The 21,422-nt window shown below is 34.5% G+C and overlaps 1 protein-coding gene across 4 annotated transcripts in view; it reads left to right on the forward strand.

Annotated features, from left to right (window-relative positions):
- DCUN1D5 (defective in cullin neddylation 1 domain containing 5) overlaps window positions 1-21,042 on the forward strand; it is a 41,929-nt gene extending 20,887 nt beyond the window's left edge. For all 4 annotated transcript variants that reach the window (XM_003253056.4, XM_030829028.1, XM_030829031.1 and 1 more), the window contains 4 exons: window positions 4,866-4,974; window positions 5,060-5,164; window positions 7,349-7,451; window positions 9,299-21,042. In XM_003253056.4, coding sequence (XP_003253104.1) covers window positions 4,866-4,974; window positions 5,060-5,164; window positions 7,349-7,451; window positions 9,299-9,354 — 373 coding nt within the window. In that variant the 3' untranslated portion in view covers window positions 9,355-21,042. The remainder of the gene's footprint in view (window positions 1-4,865; window positions 4,975-5,059; window positions 5,165-7,348; window positions 7,452-9,298) is intronic.
- Window positions 21,043-21,422: the final 380 nt, after the last annotated feature.

The following is a 21,422-nucleotide window of genomic DNA, read 5'->3' on the forward strand; positions in this document are numbered from 1 at the left end:
TGTGTAGAGAGTTGTTCATTGTGATCCCTTACTATGATACATTGTGTATGTTCATTGTGTATCCCTTACTATTCTTTTGATAGCTGTGGGTCTGTAATGATACCCCATTTCATCTTGATATGGGTAATTTTTGTCTTCTCTCTTTTTTTGTCAGTCTTGTTAGAGAATTGTCAATTTTATTGATCTTTTCAGTGTGCTTTGTTGCATTGATTTTTCTGTTTTCAATTTCAGCAGTTTCTGCTCTTATTTACATTGTCCTGCTTGCTTTGTTTATTTTGCCTTTCTTTTTCTGGGTTCTAGAGGTACAAGCTTAGATTGTTGATTAAGGCTTTTTCTTTTTTCTAATGTGTGTATTTAGCACTATAAATTTCCTTCTCAGTACTGCTTTATTTGTATGTCAACATTTTGATATGTTGTATTTTCATTTAGTTTAATGTATATTCTGTTTTCCCTTGAGACTTAACTCTCCCATAGATTATTTAGGTGTTTTGCTGTTTAGTTTCCAAGTATTTGGAGATTTTGCCATTAACTTTCTGTTTCTGATTTCTAGTTTGATTCCATTGTTGTCAGAGAACACATTCTTTTTTATTTCAGTTATTTTTACTGTGTTGAGGGGTTTATGTCTCCAGATTGGTCTATCTTGTTTTGTTTTGTGGGCACTTGAAAAGAATGTGTATTCTATTGTCTGAATGGAGTAGTCTACTAAGTTCAACTAGATCCTGTTGGTTGATGATGTTGTTAAATTCTGTGTATTTGTTGAATTCTATTTAGTGTTTCTATCAATTGCTGAAAAGGGGGTGGTGAAATATCCAACTGTAATTAATGAGTTTATTTCTCTTTTCAGTGCTACTTCACACATTCAGTTTTTACTTCACACATTTTGCAGCTCTATTGTTTAATGTATAGGATTGCTTAGAATTATTTAGGATTGCTATGTCTTCCTGATGGATTGACCCTTTTATTATAATATAATTATCCTCTCTGTTCTGATCATTTTCTTTGCTCTGAAGTTGCTCTAAGTCTATTTTAATATCATCTAATGTAGAAAGCCACTTCCTGCTTTCTTTTAATATTTCTATGAGGTATTATTTTCCATTGTTTCAACCTGCCTATACTATTTGAAGTTAAAGTTTCTTCTAGACAGCATATGTTTGGGTCATGCTTTTTTTTAATCCACTCTGTCTTATTGGTGTATTTAGACTACTTACTGTCATGTAATTATGGATGTATTAGGGCTTAAGGCTACCTTGTATTTTACAGTTCAAAAATTTCCATTTGGTTCTTTTTTTATATCTTATATTTCTTTGTCCTTGGACTTTTTTTTTTGGCTGAGACTTTATATTTTTTCATTTTTCTATTACGTTTTTAATTACTTGTTGAAGCATTTGTATGATAGCTACTTTAAAATATGTCAGACAATTCTGAACATCTCTGTCATTTTGGTGTTTGCAAGTATTGACTGTGTTTTGCATTCCATTTGAGATCTTGGTTTGACAAGTGATTTTTTAAATTGAAACCTGGATATTTTGGGTAGTATATTATGAAACTCTGGATCTCTGGATCGTATTTAAAGCTTCAGTTTTAGCTAGCTTACTCTAATGCTATTCTGGAAAGAGAAATCAGGGCTGCCACCTTATTACTGCCAGGTACAGGTAGAAATTGAATTTTCTACTCTGCATTCATTGACATCTAAGGAAGGATATCCCTTGTGACTGCTGGGCAGGGATGAGAGTTCTGGGTTCCCACTACACTTTTACTGATGCTTTCTTGTCTGAAAGGGATAGGAGTGCCTTGTTACCACTGGGTGATGGTGAAAGCCCTGACTCTTCACTAGGCCTCCTCTATATCAACCTAGGGCAGAAGAGGATTGGCTGCTTGTTACTACCTGGCGAGACCAGAAGTTCATGTTACCTGTGTGGTTTTGATTTCCACCAGCATTGTAGGAGTTGAGAGAGAGGCTTTATTATATCCTGGTAAGGGTGGACATTTTAGGTCCTCATTCAGCCTTTGCTGGCATTGGTGGGAGGGAGTTGGGCCATAGTTTTTTCAATGGTTTTTAACTGGAGTAGAGTGTTTATTTTCTAAGAGTTTTCTGTTTTGTGAGGCTCCTCCTTTCTTTGTCCTTTGGCTAGAGAAAAGGCAGGGTTTTATTGGGGCTTTTTGTTTGCCCCCATTGGTGTTTCTGGTTACTAGCTTCTTCAGCTCCAAGTTCGGAATATATTAGGCAAAAAGAAACCCAGAGAACTCACCACCAAGTAGTTCCTCAGGTTTCCACCTTTCAGGATCTTGTGTTTATTTTCTATATTATGTTCAGGGATTTTAGTTGTACCTAGGAGAGAGCGAGTGTGAAAAGTTCATTGACTGCATCCCACTCAAGTTAGTGCCTCTTTTATCTGCACCACTTTAGAATCAAACTCTTTGAAAGCATTCGTCTATACTTATTTTCTCCAGTTCTACTCTTTTCATTCTGTCTTAAACCTATGCCAGTAAAATTTCTATCCCTATCACTCCTTCAAAACAATTCTTGTCAAGGTGTCATTTACAAGTAAATACTGAAAGCAAAAATATACATGTATTTTTGAACTGTAAGATCTTTTTTTTTTTAATTTTTAGGTTTGGGGGTACATGTGAAGGTTTGTTACGTAGGTAAAGTAGTGTCAGAGGGGTTGATTGTGCAGATTATTTCATTACCCAGGTATTAAGCCTAGTACTCAACAGTTATCTTTTATGCTCCTCTCTCTTCTCCTACCCTCCACCTTCAAGTAGACCCCAGTGTCTGTTGTTTCCTTCTTTGTGTTCATAAGTTCACATCATTTAGCTCCCACATATAAGTGAGAACCTGTGATACTTGGTTTTCCAGCATTAGCTTGCTAAGGATAATAGCCTCTAGCACCATTCATGTTCCCGCAAAATATATGATCATGTTCTCTTTTTATGGCTGCATAGTATTCCATAGTATACATATACCATGGTGTATACGTATTTTCTTTGTCCAGTCCATCACTGATGGGCATTTAGGTTGATTCCATGTCTTTGCTATTGTGAATAGTGCTGCAATGAACATTGACCTGCATATCTTTATGGTAGGATGATTTATATTCCTCTGGGTATATATCCAATAATGGGATTGCTGGATGGAATGATAATTCTACAAACAATACTTATCAAAACTTGTGGTTGCAGCTAAAGTTGTATTAAGAGGGAAATTTATAGCCTTAAATACTATATTAAATGAATTAAATTCTGGCAAGATTGGTCAAGAAAAACGAAAAAAGCGATGAAGATAAATAATGCTAATGCAAATTAGAAAATATTAATAAATTTTAATCATATTTAAATAAACATATGTAAAATAATCAGTTATCAGAAAAGTATGGGACCAAAACATTCAAAAAGAAATAGAAAATCTGAATGGCCCTATGGCCATTAAAAATGTTGGTTTATTAGTTAAAAGTTTTCCTTCGCCCAATACTCACCTGAGTTTGGACAGATGCTAATTCCAGGGTTACATAAGCTTTTTCAAAAAACAAGGGAAAAAAGTAGCAATTCTCTTTTCATTTTCTGAGTCTTATGTACTACAATCTTGTTAACAAAACTAGCAAGAAGAGTAAGAATGAAATTTACAAGCTAGTCTCACTTACGAACCTAGCAAAACAACCCCAAAATCCAGCAATGCATAAAACAGGTAACATGACCAAATTTGACTTATTCTAGAAATGCAAGGTTTAATTAATATTAGAAAATTGTCCAAAATATTTACACAGTAATGAAATTATGTTACTACACATCATAGGCCTTTGCATTATTGATTTAGTATAGTCTTAGTTAAATCTGAGAATGCCAGGTGTCTGGAGAGCATGTTGAATAACTAAAATTCAGTTTTGAGTGGAATACTGTGAACCACAGTAGATAGCACAGTTAATTTGATTAAAGGGAGTCAGATGGTCTCTCAGAGGTGGCAAAATGTGAGTTAGGTCTTGATGAATAATATTTTTATCAGCATGTTTGAGATTTCGAGTGGAAATAATGGGTGCTGAAGCATGGCAGTGGCATTTGGGAATGGTAAGTGATATAATTAGAGCATGGTAAGGTTATCAGGAAGTGGCAGGAGATGAAACTAGAGATTTGTGCCAAATTGTGAAAGGCCTTGACTGCCTTGCTTCTTGCTAAACAGTGGAATTTATCAACCCACTGAGACAATGTCAGTTAAGATTTTTGAGCCTTCCATATATTTAGCTGCTTGTATTTAATGCCTTGTCTTTAAAAATAACACGTATGACTTGTTTGCATGCTTTTGCATATATAACTTATTTGAAGTTAGGTGCTTCTACTGATTGACTTTTTGTTCACAAAAATATAGGGATCTGGATTTATGACTGGACCACTTAATATAATGTATTAATTTCCACTGTGTTATATCCTAAACTTTTAAAACCACTCATGACTAATGTCTTTCACCAAACTGTTACCTACGAACTTTCTAAAGAAATATGTGACAAAGGCATGATTAGTTTCATTTGCTCTGCCATTTTTAGCTGTATATGTGATAAAACATGTTTTAATACATCTCTTTTTAACTTTGATTTTATTTGGAATTTTTGAATGAGTTGTTTGTTTTTAAGAAAAGTAATTGGAGTGAACTTTCTTTGATTCCCAGGTTTTCTTTTTTCCCCTTTTTTCTTTTTTTGTTGCATTGGTAGATGCAAGGCAAGAAATTTATTACTCTAAATTTGTGACTCAGAATTTTAAAACTAAATTAACTTCGTAAATGCACTCACTTTTTTCTTAATGCATTCCTTCTAACCCCCAGTGATACTTTTGATTTTCTTGATTATGTAATTTGTTTGATATTTCTTTCATTTAAGGTGTGACTGCACAGAAAAGTTACAAAACAAATTTGACTTTTTGCGCTCACAGTTGAATGATATTTCGTCATTTAAGAATATCTACAGATATGCCTTTGATTTTGCAAGGGTAGGTGCAATTTTCTTGTTTTGTTGTTTTAATAGCTTTTCATCTTGAGACCACACTTAGGAAAACTTTTTCACTTATATTTTAGGATAAAGATCAGAGAAGCCTTGATATTGATACTGCTAAATCCATGTTAGCTCTTCTACTTGGGAGGACATGGCCACTGTTTTCAGTATTTTACCAGTACCTGGAGGTATGTATGTTTTTTCGAATTTTGAAAATAATTATTTTAAAACTTAATCTGAAAATTATACTTTTGAGGAACAAGTAGATTTTTAATAGTATGCTTTAAAAAAACTTGAATAGAGAAAAAATTCTAAAATATGTACATATCAGTTGTTATTTTTAGATAGAAGTTCATGTTTATTAATATATTTTGTACCTAAGAGACTTTCAATCCTACCCCCCCATCCCCTCAAATAAAAGAAACCTCCAAGAGGTACATTGTATCACAGACATTTGTCATGCAGAATTAGTTTCTCGGGGTTTTTGTAAGAGAGAATTAATGCTAGCACACAAATCTTTAAGCTTCTAAATCTGATTTCTTTTGTTACACAGGGTCTTAAGCTGAAATGTACATAAGAGAACCAATTTAGTAATAAAACTTTCCTTTCCTACGTAGGCTCAATCTAAAGAAACAGAATAAAGCTATTAATATTTTATGTCCACAAATATGAGAATGGCTATAATAGTATACTTAAATATGCTGGTTACTAAAAAAATGTAAGCTGAAATGATGAAGTGTTCTTTTAGAAGGTTTATCATAGCACCTGCTATAGGCAGTGATTCTAAGAAGATGCTATTCTTTTTTTCATTGCTTTCTTTGTCTAGTTTTTTTTTTTTTTAATCTGTTTTTGTGTCTTTGTAACTTTAGGGTTATTGGTATAGTTCTCACCATATCTTGAATACAGATGCTTTTTCCTTTGGAAATAATTTCTCATAAAGCACATTGCTTATAGCAGCTTCCCTTTTCCCAGAGTAGTAAAAGTTGTGATACAAGACAATGATATCGGCCAGGCGTGGTGGCTCACGCCTGCAATCCCAGCACTTTGGGAGGCCAAGGCGGGCAGATCACTTGAGGCCAGGAGTTCAAGACCAGCCTGGCCAACGTGGTGAAACCCCGTCTCTACTAAAAATACAAAAAAAAATTAGGCCGGGCGCGGTGGCTCACGCTTGTAATCCCAGCACTTTGGGAGGCCGAGGCGGGCGGATCACGAGGTCAGGAGATCGAGACCACAGTGAAATCCCGTCTCTTCTAAAAATACAAAAAAATTAGCCGGGCGTGGTGGCGGGCGCCTGTAATCCCAGCTACTCGGAGAGGCTGAGGCAGGAGAATGGCGTGAACCCAGGAGGCGGAGCTTGCAGTGAGCCGAGATTGTGCCACTGCACTCCAGCCCGGGCGACAGAGCGAGACTCCGTCTCAAAAAAAAAAAAAAATTACCTGGGTGTGGTGGTTTGCACCTGTAGTCCCAGCTACTCGGGAGGCTGGAGCATGAGAATTGCTTGAACCAGGGAGGTGGAGGTTGCAGTAAGCCGAGATTGCACCACTGCACTCCAGCCTGGGTGACAGAACGAGACTCTGTCTCAGAAAAAAAAAAGAGACAATGATATGAAAAGGTCTTACATGAATGAGTTCTTATGCATGATTCAATCTGTAAGTCCTGTAAATTATTTTTGATGGATGGTATCTATTTTCTTCCTATTAGTAGTTTTGGGCAAAAATAAATTTAACTGAATGTAAAAATATTCAGCTCTATGGGGAGCTGAGAAGAACTAAATATTTTCAGACACTTGTTATGTGCAGGTTGTTTGGCATATATATTTTAAAATCTTTATAATGCCATTTTGAATTAAATTCTATCCCCATTTAACAAATGAGGAAGTGGTTTATATTCTTAAGTAACTTTCCCAAAATCACTCAATTAAGTGCCAACGGTGGGATTTAAATCGAAGCCTATGCTCTTTCACTTGTTTCCAAAGATGCCAAACTCAAAATGTGGCTAAACAGTAAATCTTGAGCTAAGAAATGATTTACTAGGAAGCAGCACAAGAGAACACACTGGATGTAGGAAATGTTATATATCTTGATCTCATTGGTGGTAACACAAGTATATACATATGCAAAAGTTAGTTTTATCCTTACTGTTAGTACTCAGTGCTCTTATTATTCCTCGAAAATGAAAAAAAAAGTAAAAAATAGATTATGTTAATATGTAAATGTCCGTGAGGAATCTCTTAGAAACACAAATAATTAAAAGAGTAATAAATGTTTTAGAAAAAACCAAATCACAAAAACAGTTAAAACTTAGTTTACTAAATTGAGTAAATGATGTTTGTTTAAGTATTTAAATACAAATATTTAAATCATTTTTTGCAGCAATCAAAGTATCGTGTTATGAACAAAGATCAATGGTACAATGTATTAGAATTCAGCAGAACGGTCCATGCTGATCTTAGTAACTATGATGAAGATGGTGCTTGTAAGTATAACATAACATGTTCCTTTGAAAACAAAATTTCCAAAACTATTAAATGAGAGTATGCATTTGTGTAGTATTAGCATAGAGGTTTTAAACTTTGTAATAGTAACTTATTTAATCGTGTGAGGGATTGTGGGAGAAGTAGAGAGAGAGCTTAGATTCAGCAGTATTATATAAAATCTATGCTGGTAAATGAAATGTTTTCAGTTCCTCGGCAACCAAACATTTTAGCTAAATTTAAATTATAATTTTTGCATCCAGAAGCTAAAATTCAACTTTGTTTCTGTCTTTCCTGGCATTTGCTAGTGGAAGAAAAGTACAGTCATGATTTTAAAACTATAACAGCAAAACAATCAGCCACAATAGAAAAAGCTTTAAAATTACTGTAATATTATGCTACCCATTAATAATATGGCAAATAATGTCAGTATAACTTCTCTCTGAAAACTATAAATTGATTGTGAGCAAACTGATAGTGAAATAGTTATAATTTTTCAATCCCTCAAGTTAAAATATCTGTCCATACTCCTCCATGGAAAGGCTAGAATGCCATAAAACAGGATTTTAAAATAATGATAAATTAATTAGATAAACCAAGTTAATTCTGTAGAACTATAAATTATTTTCAGTTCCAACCACCATTTTGGTTGGTTGCATGTGTTTTCAGTGTTCAGAAGGGTTACAGGGAAAGGTACATTCCTATAAACTTAAACTGAAATTATACACTTTTTTTCTGTGACACTGAAAAAATAAAATAACAGAAGAAGGGATAACTTTATTTCTTCCTACATATATTTTGTCCTTTCTCTACAAGATGATACAAAATTTAGTATTACTTTAAAGAAAGAATACCTAGCAGCAGTAACCTGGCAGCCCAACGGCTGTATATGGCCTGTAGATGTGTATATTTACGTATTTTGTATCAGCATTTAAAACTAGGAGATTTTGTATTAAAATACAACTTTTAGATTTGTTTGAAAAATTTAAAAAGTCTGACAAAACTGTACCTTTATAGTACTCCTTTATAGGAGTCAGAGGCTGGAGCCAAGTGTTAATTGTGTTGGACTTGCTTTTCAGTTTGACAGTTCATGGTATGCCAACACCTAGGCTGTTTTTCAGTTGCCATTTATTATCATACGTGCTCTGCTGCTTTTCTTACAGTAGAGAAACATGTCTGTCAAAAGCAATGGAAAAAGACCACCAGAGGATTATGTGTTTTAAGAAGAATAAAGCAAGCATATTTCTTTGTGGCAGTGATTTTTTTCCTACATTTAAACAAAATAAACACTGAGCTCATTTAAACTGCCTACCTGGCTCTGTCAGCAAATGAGTTTGGACCTCCCCTACATTATAAAAATATATGTTTTAGAATAGTACTTAGCTCATTAGTTAGATATTCATTAGGCACTTGCTTTGTGTTCAGCTTTGTACTACATCCTGTTATTGGAATAAAGTAAGTCTCCATTATGGCTGATCCCTCTCAACAAGCTTGTACACTTCCTAGGGAGGCAACATAGAAATATTACCTTCAACACTTTTCAGATTGTGCCAGAATGCTATGGACACTTAGAAAAAGGGAGAGATTTGTATTGACTCAGTTACTGGAGGGTTCATGAAACACCTTGAGAAGGAAGTTGCTATAGATACCATTGTTCCTTGTGTCTTTAGGGGCAAAAAAGAAAAGGCTAATAAGAAAGCACCATTAAATGGAATAAGGTGGCTAGAAGCAGAATACCCAAAGAAGGGAAGGGTCATTCCTCGTCATTGCAGAGCTCATGGGCAGTTTGTTTTATAATTGGAGAGATGAGTTCACTGAATTCTGACAAAAATGGTTTCTTTTTTTCTAGGGCCTGTTCTTCTTGATGAATTTGTTGAGTGGCAAAAAGTCCGTCAGACATCATAGCAAGAACTATGTGAAGAAAATGCAAACCTTTCGATTCCCACGTGTATACAAGCTAATGTGATGAGGGGGAAAAAAATCCAACGGGTGCATTTTCATTCATATGAAAGACTTCTCATAGTACTTTTTTTTCCTTTTTTTAAAGGAGGTTTTTCTTGTTACATGTGATGGGCATTGAGCCACACCTCTTCTTAGACTGAATATTGAAGTTTTTGTTTTGAGTTATGTTTATAACATTTATTTCAGAACAATAAAGATTCAGATTTGTGACAAAGGCCTTAAAGTGAAGATGTCCCTTGAGTGTCAGAGTGGTATTTATTTTTGTAAATTTGAATTTTTGGATTTTTGAGGTTCCAATTCACCGTGAATTTACAGAATTTTCAAGATTTTAAACAGTTAATATTTGGCAACATAGTCTGCTGATGGTATGGCTCATTGTAGTCATCTCTGCACAATTTGGAAGACTGTTGGCCTTGACTTCTGGGATAATGATTTGCTGATGCAGCTAATAAACATTTCTAGGTATTGGAAAAATGCTCCTACTTTTAGCTCTGGGTTTCTATAAAAGCTACCAAGGTCTTATGCAGATACCTTATCTCAGAGAGTTTAGAATTGGAAAGATTATGTCCAGTTGTTTTGTTTTCTAAAAAAGTTGTATTATTAAGTTGTATCATCATTATTATTGTTGATAATAGCATATTTATATTTTTAACTGTCATTATATAGGGAATTTTATTTAAAGCACTTTTTTTTTTTTTTTTTGCCTTAAGAGAACGTTAGCTGTGATATGGATTTAGTTAAGATACACATAGGAAAAGAAGACAATAGAATAAGGAATCATGAGAGAACTCTGGGTATAATTGTGCACAACTCAGTAGAGCCATTTACATTGGTAGTATTGCAGTATTGCTAATTATCACAATTTTCTGCCTGTTGGTAATCAAGTGTCTTGAGGAAAGGTAGTATTGCAGTATTGCCAATTATCACAATTTTCTGCCTGTTGGTAATCAAGTGTCTTGAGGAAAGGGAAGCCTTTCCTAATTCATATAAAAGGCACTTTTGTACTAGCAGCAGGCCTATTCCTTTTCAGACCATCCAGTATCCCAGTGATATGAAAACTTTGTTCATATTCATAGCCCAGTCACAACTTCAGAAACATTTCTAGTGTCATTGTTTGAGTAGAGAGAAGAGGTTATTTTTCCATAATAAGGGAGTGTTTCTATTAGGATTTAAGGTAAAGGTTGATTTTTCAGTGGTGAATTTGTTTAAAGAATGATTTCTCCATATTTATTACCTAAGGGAATGACATTTTAAAGGGTTTTATTGTTTGCTTTTTAGTTAATGAGCTGGGAAAAAAATGATTGCCAATGTTTTACTTGCCTTCTTAATAAGATTACTTTGTACAGTTTTCTAAAACACCCATAATAGTGGGAAAGTTTTCCTAAATGTCTTATAGAAAAGGATAATACAGGATGCTCCTCTTAAGTATTAGAATCACTGAGTTATGAACTGAGCATACCAGTGGTATCAGGATTTAATATTATGAATGATGTTTTAATATCAAATTTATTATAAGGAAAGCATTTACATTTGTAGACCTTTAAATTTATAATTTAGTTGACTCTTCAAGGCACATCTGAACTGAAGACTATATCCACTTTTGTTAAATTCCAAAACATATAAGCAAAATCTTATAAATTGTCCATTTGTAACCTGAACTAATGGTAATATCTTTTTCATCTTCAGTATTTGAGTAAAATAGGGAACACTTAAAGCTTATAGATGACATGTTTTTTGAAAAGTATATATATGAAAACACAGGCATCCTTGGTATATGCAGGGGATTGATACCAGGACCCTTGTGTATACCCAAATCTGCGCATACTCAAGTCCTGCAGTCATCCCTGTGGAACCTGCCTGTATAAAAAGTCAGCCCTCCCCAGGTATGTGGGTGTCGCATCCCGGGAGTACTGTATTTTCAATCCATGTTTGGTTTAAAAATATCTGCATATAAGCAGACCCACACAGTTCAAACTCATGCTGTTCAAGGGTCAACAGTATTTACTTTGCATACTTTTCCAAAGATACCTTTAAGACTTGAGTCTGAAAATGAAATTTATTTTATTTTTTCCCTTAAAGTCAACCGTCTATCCTACCCTAGCCATACTTGGATTCCAGTACCACTGTGGCCATGCTTGCTTTACTCTATTGCTCCGTCTATTTCTCTTACCTTCTTGAAGTTATAACATTTGCCTACTTTGAAGGCAAATTTACTCTGCCTAATTCATCAGTCAGGGTGTGGGCTGTGTCCCTTCTTGTCTTTCCTTTGTTAATTTTGAATAGCATTTAATTTACTGGGAAATTTATGATCAAAAATGTTAAGTGATACAAACAATACAATATTAAGGACGCTGCAGTATAAAAAAGTCTAACTGTTGTGGTTCATTTTTTGACTAGTTAGCTTTAAGTGCCTTCCCACGAACCCTGTTGTAAAATTTTTGGAACTACTTCCTTTGTACAGGATGAAATATTGTATGGTGCTTTATAACATGGAGTTGAGTTGTTTCTGTAAGAATATTATACAAATGTAATACTACTGGATACTACTGGAAGAAAGTAGAGCCAGATGTTGATTTGGACAGATTGCAACCCCCCCCCCCCCGCCCACCGCCTCCTTGGGGCCAATAATTCTTAATAAGGTATGATGTTAATACCTCCAGGAAATTGCCAGGGATTCAGGTGACAGTGTGTGATGAAAACGGTGTATTGTGTGCTGGCCTGACTGCATTACCATGTTTGTCTTCTATTGTCTAATGATTTCTTATTTCTTAAATGCTGCTGATAAAATTCTTAATATAATACCTTTTTGACAGTAGTAGCATTTTTATGTATAATGTATAGGTTTTGTTGGTTTTTACTCAGAAGCACTCTAGATTAGTGTTTTTTGAATTGCAATTTGAGAGCCTTCTTTGGGAATGTTAGATTGAGGAGTATTTCTCTTAAATACAAATGCCTTTTCATCTAGCAAACCAAAAATTATATCTTAATATTGAATGCCATCACTCGGGGTCAGGGTGGGAGTAAATTCTGAGATAACTCCAGAGTTTTCAAGGCATACAAGGTATGTGGAATAGCGCAGATTCAGAATACATGATATATACATATAAAATGAAACATTTCACTTTGAAGTATTTCTTCAACAAAACATGTCCTGTCTGCCTACTTGCTAATGTGAAATTATGAAAGGATTTATTGAAATATATGTTCAGTTTGAGGTGTAATTGGTAAGAATGCCAGGTGTTGTTCTTCTGCCCTCTTAAAGAAGTGTACTTAAAACTGTTGTGATAATAATTCATCTCTGATAAAACTTTGTTCTGGCCTTCAAGGCTCTTACAGCTTAATGTTTTAAATGTCTAAGGCATCAAATAAATTGAGGGCATTTTAATAAAAAAAGGAAAACTAAATGCCTTTGTTAAAGCAAAAGGCCAAAAATAAAAAATAAAATAAAAAACCCCCCAAAAAAAACCCAAAAGTCTTATTCCTAAAGAAGAATTCTTACCTCTAAGGAGGAATCCTTCCTTCCTGAGGAAATACCACTTTTTAAGTGACATTAGAAATCATCACAAGGAAACATTTCAAAGAAAGGATCATTTTCTTTTCAGGAGAAAGAGGAATAACAATTTCATTAACTTCCTCAATAGGAAAGGCTAGTCTGAATTATTAAATGTTCTGGATTATATCTTTTTTTAATGATACAGTTTTATTACTTAAGGAATATTTGGTAAGAACCAGGTAAACCTATTGTTTAAGATTTGTTCTTGTTAATAGACCTATGATTAGTATGGTGGAAGCCCAAAAAGCAGTCTAATTTTTATGATAAACTTACAGACTGTGGAAAGATGAATTTCTGCCCCAAACCTTGGATAAGTTGTCATTAATTTAATTGTAGAGATGTTTCTAGTGAACTTTTACTTAACTGAAACAAATCTTTAGATCTTTTAAAGCACAATTTATTTACCTTTCTAAAAACAGCAGTCTTAAAACTGATCGATCATACATTTGGTGTGTCCACCTTACAATCTTTTACATTCTATTAGTACAGATAGTGTTTCCTTTGCTCCTTTTCCTGACCAGTTGTTATTGGTGTGACCATTTTCTTTTTAGGATCGATGAGACATTTTGCTGTGTATGCTGTGTCATGTATTAGGACCTCTTATAATATGGCTCATTTTTACATGGTTTCTGATTTACCATATGTTAAATATTCCTTAAAATACACCCAGTAACACTATAGTAAGGTTAGACTTTAACCTAAGTATTGAATCTTGTCTTATAATGCCAGTTTTATTGGAGCTTTGTTGTATTTATTTTATGGATCTATGGTCCCTAAATGGGAGTTAATAGCAAACGTTTATTAAAAATGTCTTAGCTTTCCCCCAAATTATGTCATTTTGTAGAAGTTTTATCCTTCTGGGGTGTTTTTGGCTTTCTGAGCTTTAAGATATTAATGATTTTTTTCCACATACTTCACGGGTTTGGTTTTAAGTATGAGGTTAAAATTGTGGGTTTTAAAAAGCTAATAAATACTTGAAGTGAATATATAGAGAGAGCCAGATTTTCCCAAAACTCTGTGAGCTGTGTATGTTTTGTGTAGAATTGAATATTAGCCATAATTAACTTTTCCTTTTTCTTTTTTGGAGACAGGGTCTTACTCTGTCACCCAGGATGGAGTGCAGTGGTGCAGTCTCAGCTCACTACAGCCTCAACCTCCTGGGTTCAAGGGATTCTCGTGCCTCAATCTCCCAAGTAGCAGGGATTACAGATGCCTGCCACCATGCCCAGCTAAGTTTTGTATTTTTTTTGTTTGTTTTAGTAAAGACGAGATTTCACCATGTTGGCCAGGCTGGTCTCAAACTCCTGCCCTCAAGTGATCCCACCCACCTCAGACTCCCAAAGTGCTGGGATGACAGGTGTGAGCCACCACTCCTGGCAAATAATTAACTTTTTCACATAGAAAATAGATCACAGATAAAAGCTCCTCACATATTTTGAAGGTCAAAAAAAAAAATTTGGTGTTGCTAATAATTGCCTTTGAACCATGAAAGAGGAAAAACTAACTTTATTTGAGCAACTTGTCATTTGAGACTTAAACTAACTCATCAAACTTAGCAGAATTAACTTGTGAGTATTGACTTAAGTGAAGTTAGTTTATATACTTTACTATTCTGTTCTGTCATGCAAATAAAATGGCTTAGAGCAAGTTCATACAGTTACTTTTATCTACAAATGTAGAAATCTTACCTATTTGAAATTTACATTATTCCCTGAAACTATGCATATTGAGAGAGAGTTTATAGAAGTATTATCTGAGAACCCTGAGTTTGATTTTCTTTTTGTGACATTCCTGTTAATGTCACTTTTAAACAAGCCACTTAACCTATGTCATTTTCTGTTTCTTCTGTAAAATGTAGATAATGATACCTACCAGTATTGTTACGAAGTTCAAATAGGGCCCTATCCACAGCACTTAGTAGGTGTTAAATGAATGCATCTTGTTACTTGAACAAGAAGTGGTTAGTTATGATAGTTTATTTTTTTCTAACAAATTTACTGTCTTTTATTAAAAAATCACTAGGATTTCCTGTGTGTGTTATCCTGCCATTTTTGTAATCAAACAAAATTATTAATATTCTCCTTAGACTAAATCATTAATTTAACAAATCTCAAGCATCTACTGTATGCCAAGAAGTGTTCTAGGCCTGAATATATTGCAGGGCATGAAACAAGACAGTAATTTCTGACCTTTATGGGATTTTTATTTTAATTGGTTAATAAAATAGTTTATCATTTGGTGACAAGGTTACATGGGGAAAGTAAGTTGAGGAAGGGGCCCAGAGAGTGTGTGAGGATAGGATTACTATTAAGTAGCATGTACACTGATATGTGACATTGAGCAGAGGCGTGAGGAGGTGAATGGTTGTGCAATGTGGATATCTGGGAGGAGAGCATTCCAGGCAGAAGGAATATTACATGCTAAGGCCCTGAGCTGGTACAAAGTGTAAAGAAACAGTAAAGAGATGAGTGTGACTGTAGTGAACAAGAATAGCATTTTAGGGAGAATTAGAAAATGAACTGAGAGAGATTGGGAGTAATAATCCTGCCTGATTGTAGGTAATTATGTAGCCCTTTCTCGAGAGTTGGACTTTACTGAGTGAGCTAGCAAGCAATTAGGATTCGGATCAAAGCAAGGATGGAAGCAGGTAGTAGTAGGAAGATAATATGGTAAATCCAGGTGACAAATGGTACAATTTGAGATTAAGAGTAATGGGAATAATAAGTGGTCAGATTCTGAATGTATTTTGGTGGTAGCACCAAAAGGATATGCTGATAGAATGGATGTGGGGTATGAAGCAAAGAATGATCAAGGTTTTTGGCTTGAAGAATGAAGTGGGCATTAATGAGATGGGGAAGACTCAGAGGAGCAGGCTTAAGGGGGTAGATTGAGAGTTTACTTTTGGATATGTTATGGTAGACTTGTCTGTCAGATGTCCAAAGGAAAATGTAGAGTGGGCAGTTGGGTATTTGAACCTGGAAAAGTAGAGGTCTGGGCTGGAGATAAATATATTTGGAAGTCATCAGTGTGTAATCTTATTTTAAGTCAGGACATGGATGAAAGCACTTAGAGAGTAAGTGTAGCCAGAGGATAGAACTTAATTGAAGACATATGATCGATGAAATTCAAGGCTAACTTTTGTGATTTTTCAAATAGAAATAAAATGTTAACATTTCCTACCACACATATACAAACCATTACTTTCTATAGTGTTGTAGAAGCACTAAGATTTAAAAAGCAAGATTGATAATAGTTACCAAATATGTAAACAAATGGCAAATTAAATTGAGGAGGGAGTGTCACTTTATTCTTGGAATAAAGATTTTTGTTTTGAAGTAATACAGTTTTTTATATTAAGAATAACATCTGGAGTGCTAGTTTCTTTTTCTCATCGTTGGAAATTGCTATTCCAATTCAATTTGACAGTTTTAGCACTAGAGGGCAGGCTTGCTTCTAGGTTATGAAGAGTTCTACGTGAATTAATATAGCCAAACAGCGCAGGTTGAACATCCTTAACTTGAAAATCTGAAATTCAAAATGCTGCAAAATCCAAAACTTTTTGAGTGTTGACATGATGCCACAAGTGGAAAACTCCACACCTGACCTCATGTGATGGGTCACAGTCAAAATGCAGGTGCACAACAGTTTACTCTGTTCCCAAGAGAAAAATAGAATTAGCTTCAGGCTATGTGTAAAAAGTGTATATGAAACATAAATGAATTTCATGTTTAGACTTGGGTCCCATCCCCAAGATGTCTCATTATGAATATGCAAATATTCAAAGATCAAAAAAAAAAAAATCTAAAACACTTCTGGTCCCAAGCATTTTGGATAAGAGATATTCAACCTGCACCCACATTCAATCTCAATTAATGAATGCAGTTGTTTCTTATGTGACAGGTTTGCCATCTGCTATGTTTTTTTCTAGTGCTGGGAAAGCATAAAATAAAGCTAATTGATTTTAGTACATCTAGGACTGGCAGTTGATACTAATATACATTTGAATATGAAGTCCAAGGAAACTCAAGTGTAGCTTACTGTAATTATACTCAGATTTGATATAGAGGTTCTTCCACCACATACATGAATATTAAAGCCAGTCAGAAGAAATCCTGGACATGAAAACATTTTTTCAGGAAATAATTAACTATGTGCTGGGTATTATTATATGAGTGTGGCTACAAAGATTAATAAAATATAGTCCCTGCCTAAATAAGCTTTGTTGTAGCATCTTACAGCACTTAATATCTTGTGCTGTATCTATTTAAATGTCTTTTTCCCTTCAATAATAGAAATCCTGACTCATTTTTGGTGCCTCCAAGTGCCCATCACACATTTCAGTTTACAGTGTTTGAACATACGAATAATGAGAGAGATAAAAATAAGAAAACGGTTAGGGAATTGGGGCCTTTGAAAAAACCTGTTTTCACATTTTTACCCTTAGAGAGATGCTTTTCCTATTAACATGTCTAAAGGTGATTATGGAGACAATTCTAACCTTCTGTCTTTGCTCCCACTACTTCTTCTAGCAGGCTTTAACCCCATTCCTCAAGAGCAGTTACTGGCAGCCATAGAGAGTGGGAGGTCAAGCCTTTTTTAGTCATTGGAGTAAACAGGAGAGATAGATGTGGAAATAGGGAGGTTCTCTCTATCTGGCTTACGTCAGTTTGAGAAGTTTGACATGAGATGGAACCTTCTGGAATGAGGTTCTTCTTTTTCCCACTTTTCACCTAGAAAGTTTTCCTATACATGGTCCTCTTGCTCTCCTAGTCCTTTTAGGGTCCCTATTTCTATGTGCTGGTTCTTTCATTTCATTGTCTGTAACATGAGGATAATAATAGTCCTTATCTAATAGCATTATTTTGAGGATGAAATGAAATACAGGCAGTAAATATTAGTTACTCTTTGCTATCTGGAAAAACATCAATTGAACCTCATAGGATGGACTTGTGTTCAATAAGTGTTATATATAGTAGAGTCAAATGGAAAAATTGACCCACTCAGATACATTTTTTTTAATTGATACATAATAGATGTATTTGGAGGGTACATGTGATAATATGATATATTCATAATTAAAATTCATTGTTACATAATAGATGTATTTATTTGGGGGTACATGTGATAGTATGATATATTCATATAATTAAAATTCATTGATACATAATGTATTTGGGGGTACATGTGATAGTATGATATATTCATATAATTAAATGAAGATAATTGGGATATTCATCACCTAAATAATTATGTTTTCTTTAGGAACATTCGAATTCTCTTTAGCTATTTTGAAATGTACAATAGATTAGATTAGTGTTAATAGATCATTCATCCTACTGATATATCGAACACCAGGTCTTATTTCTTCTGTCTACATAGACATACTTAGAAAGGCAAATCTCTTAGGAAATTAATCTGTAATGTCAGTGATGCACACTGATTTGTATTACTTGCTTTCTTTGTAGGCAGTATAGTGAAATGGTTCCTTAAATGGATGCTAAATATGACTAAATGATCAATTTACAGTGAAGCTGGCACCAAGTAATAAATGCTCAGTGACATAGCTACTATGGCTGTCTTTAAAAGTGGATTGGTTTGACTTCATAGGAAGGACTCTTTTTAAAAAAGATAAATATTAAAAAATAAAAAGCCAAAATACTATGATGTCTTATTACATTGATTCTCTTAAATCAGTTTTTTTTTAATTAAGTAGCAGGACTCTATTGCAAAATAAGTTTTACCTAGAAGCACAGTATTTAAAACAGAAAGCTAAAATACTCTGGTTAAGTGGGAAGCTCCATGTCTTCCTCACTGGTAGTATTATTTCTGAAAAACCTCAAAGGAACCCCTGTCTCTCTGAATAGCATGTTTTAAAAACCACTACTTGCACATTTGCACCTCGACATCAAACATGTGAACAAAGTAATAGAGTGAGAAAACTGAATTTCTATTTAAGAATTTCTATTTTATTCTCTCTATAAAAAGCCAAGAAGTGGTTGGTGTTTGGAATAACATGAAAAATATTCCAAGTATCTTTGGAAATACTTACACTAGAAGTGTAAGGTTTATGATAATTCTGTCTTAGATTCATTATCTAGAGCTGGTCTAAAAAAGGATGATAGGTAAGACCTACCAAGAGAGACTTGAGGTAAATATAAGAATGAAGGAATGAATGAATATCCATAGGCCAAGGCTTTGCTATGCCCTCTTACTACACAGGATAACAGTGTAGTTGCTAGTTTCTACCTTTCAAGATTATGATCCTTAAAAAGGAAACAGCTCTGTGAACAGAGACCATGTTATTCATAGGTGTTCCTCACTTGTTTCCACCACATAATAGGTGTGTATTGAATAAATGTTTATTTAATCAATGAAAAAAGTCACGTCTCTCTTTGATCCTAGACTGCAAGTTACTTAAAAGACATGGACCGTATTTTACTTATCTTTCATGGCCTGCAAATTGAGTTTGCTTACTGAATTAATGAATGACCAGTTGTACACATATGTCTGTAAAATGTTTACATATCCACATTCCCATTAGACTGAGATTCTTGAGGGCAGAAACCATGTCTTCAGCTCTCAGCATGGTGCCTGACTCATAGTAGCTTGTCAAAAACATTTGCAGAACTGAATAAAACTTAAGTTTAAGAAGTACTGGAGCAGTCTCACATAACCGGGCACAGTGTCTTCTAAATAGACACTAAAATTGTTTAATAATTAAAGACAGGCATCTCACTAAGCATTTTCTGAGTTAGTGCCAGTTGAATAATATGACAATAAGCTGTAGGAGTTCAGAGGAGAGTGAGTTCTGTGGACTGAAATAGTCAAAGTGGATTTTCAGAGCAGATGAGACATGATGAAGGCTGGGGCTAGTTTGGTGTTTTAAGAACATTAATTAGGCAGCAGGAAAATCTGAGGACAGGGAGACTAGTAAGGAAGGCTGGAAAGAGTCCTGGGTTTGGAGTTCAGAGATCTGTGCTCAGAGTCCTTTGCTTCTTAGTGACTATGTGACCTTGAGAAGTTAACTTGAGCTCCCTTTGCCTCTTCTGTGAGGTAGAGGTAAGACTGATGTGCATATTGATATTGTACTTAAAAGTGTTTGTAAAATGCTAAGTAAAACCTAATGCTATTCTTTGAATGTAGTGGGTTCCAAATATTTGTTTAATGACAAAGAGTAAATGATATTGACTAATGAAAATAATGGAGCCACTGGAATGTCACCTCCTGCATCTGCCAGTAAACCTGTTAACACGGGGGAAAAAGTAAATACGTGAAGCCACCGAATCTCATGATCAGAAGAAAAACTTTTTGAAACTCCCATGAGACTCCAAAGTTATGTCAGAGGTGAATAAGTCATGAACTTTTCATGCTGATATCATTTCTAAGGTTCCTGCCTTGTCAGAAGAAGCAAACCACAAGATAAACCATGCAGAAAATCTTTTTTTAAAAAAGTTTCCTGAAGGATGGATGGTTCATTTGTTCTGCTTGTCACTTTACTTACTAATGAGTCATTTTTTTCCTTAACCAGTAATTTGTTTTAAATTTGGTCATAAGATGGTATGTTGACTAGTCCAATGTTACAAAATAATTGGAAAAAAGATGACAGACCACCAGCTGAATAAGGGAAATCTGGTTCTTGAATTTCCAATGTATGAATTGGTGATGGTAAGCTTAGTCTTTATGATGTAAGATTGAATTTATTGGAACTTCTTTATGTCCAGAAGTTGCAGCACCTTTCTTTGTCTCTGGAATGCCCAAGATCTCTACTGCATCCTGTAGACATGGAGGGTTCCCCCCTTATTCTGGGTCTGATTATTTTTAAAGAAACACCCTTTCCTTACCCATTACGGAGACACTACTAACCTTGTATATACTTTTATTAGAGTGCTGATAACACCATATTACAGTAGTAGCATACTTACATATCTGTTTTCTTAACTGTGAGCTCCTTGAGAGCAGGGACTGTGTGTTTTTGCTTTTATTTCACCAGTACTCAGAACTATCCACAGTATAGAAAAGCACTCAATAAATGGAACAAATGAAAATGAATCGATAAATAAATGATTTCGCTTGTATAAGATGTCCAGTAATCTTTTGTGTATTTTTTTTAATTCACTGTATGGCACACATTCTAGTACAGCCCTGTTGATAATGTTGGCCTACTATTAAAGGAATTAAACAAATGTAAGCAAAGACAAGAAATGCATATTAAAACAACTATGGCATTTTTGCCTTCCAAATCGGCACAGATTTTAAAAATTGATAATGCCCATGTTTGATGACAGAAGGAGACAGGAATTGTTATACTTTGCTGAAGGGAATATACATTGGCATAGCCTTTTCTGGAAGTCATTTAGGGAGATACATCCAAAAGCCTTAACAAGTTTCATATTTTCTCACCCAACAATTCTATGCCTATCATCTTAAAGAATAAATTTTAAAACTTGCAAAAGATTTT

Source organism: Nomascus leucogenys, chromosome 15 (assembly GCF_006542625.1).
Source record: "Nomascus leucogenys isolate Asia chromosome 15, Asia_NLE_v1, whole genome shotgun sequence".
Classification (NCBI taxonomy): domain Eukaryota; kingdom Metazoa; phylum Chordata; class Mammalia; order Primates; family Hylobatidae; genus Nomascus; species Nomascus leucogenys.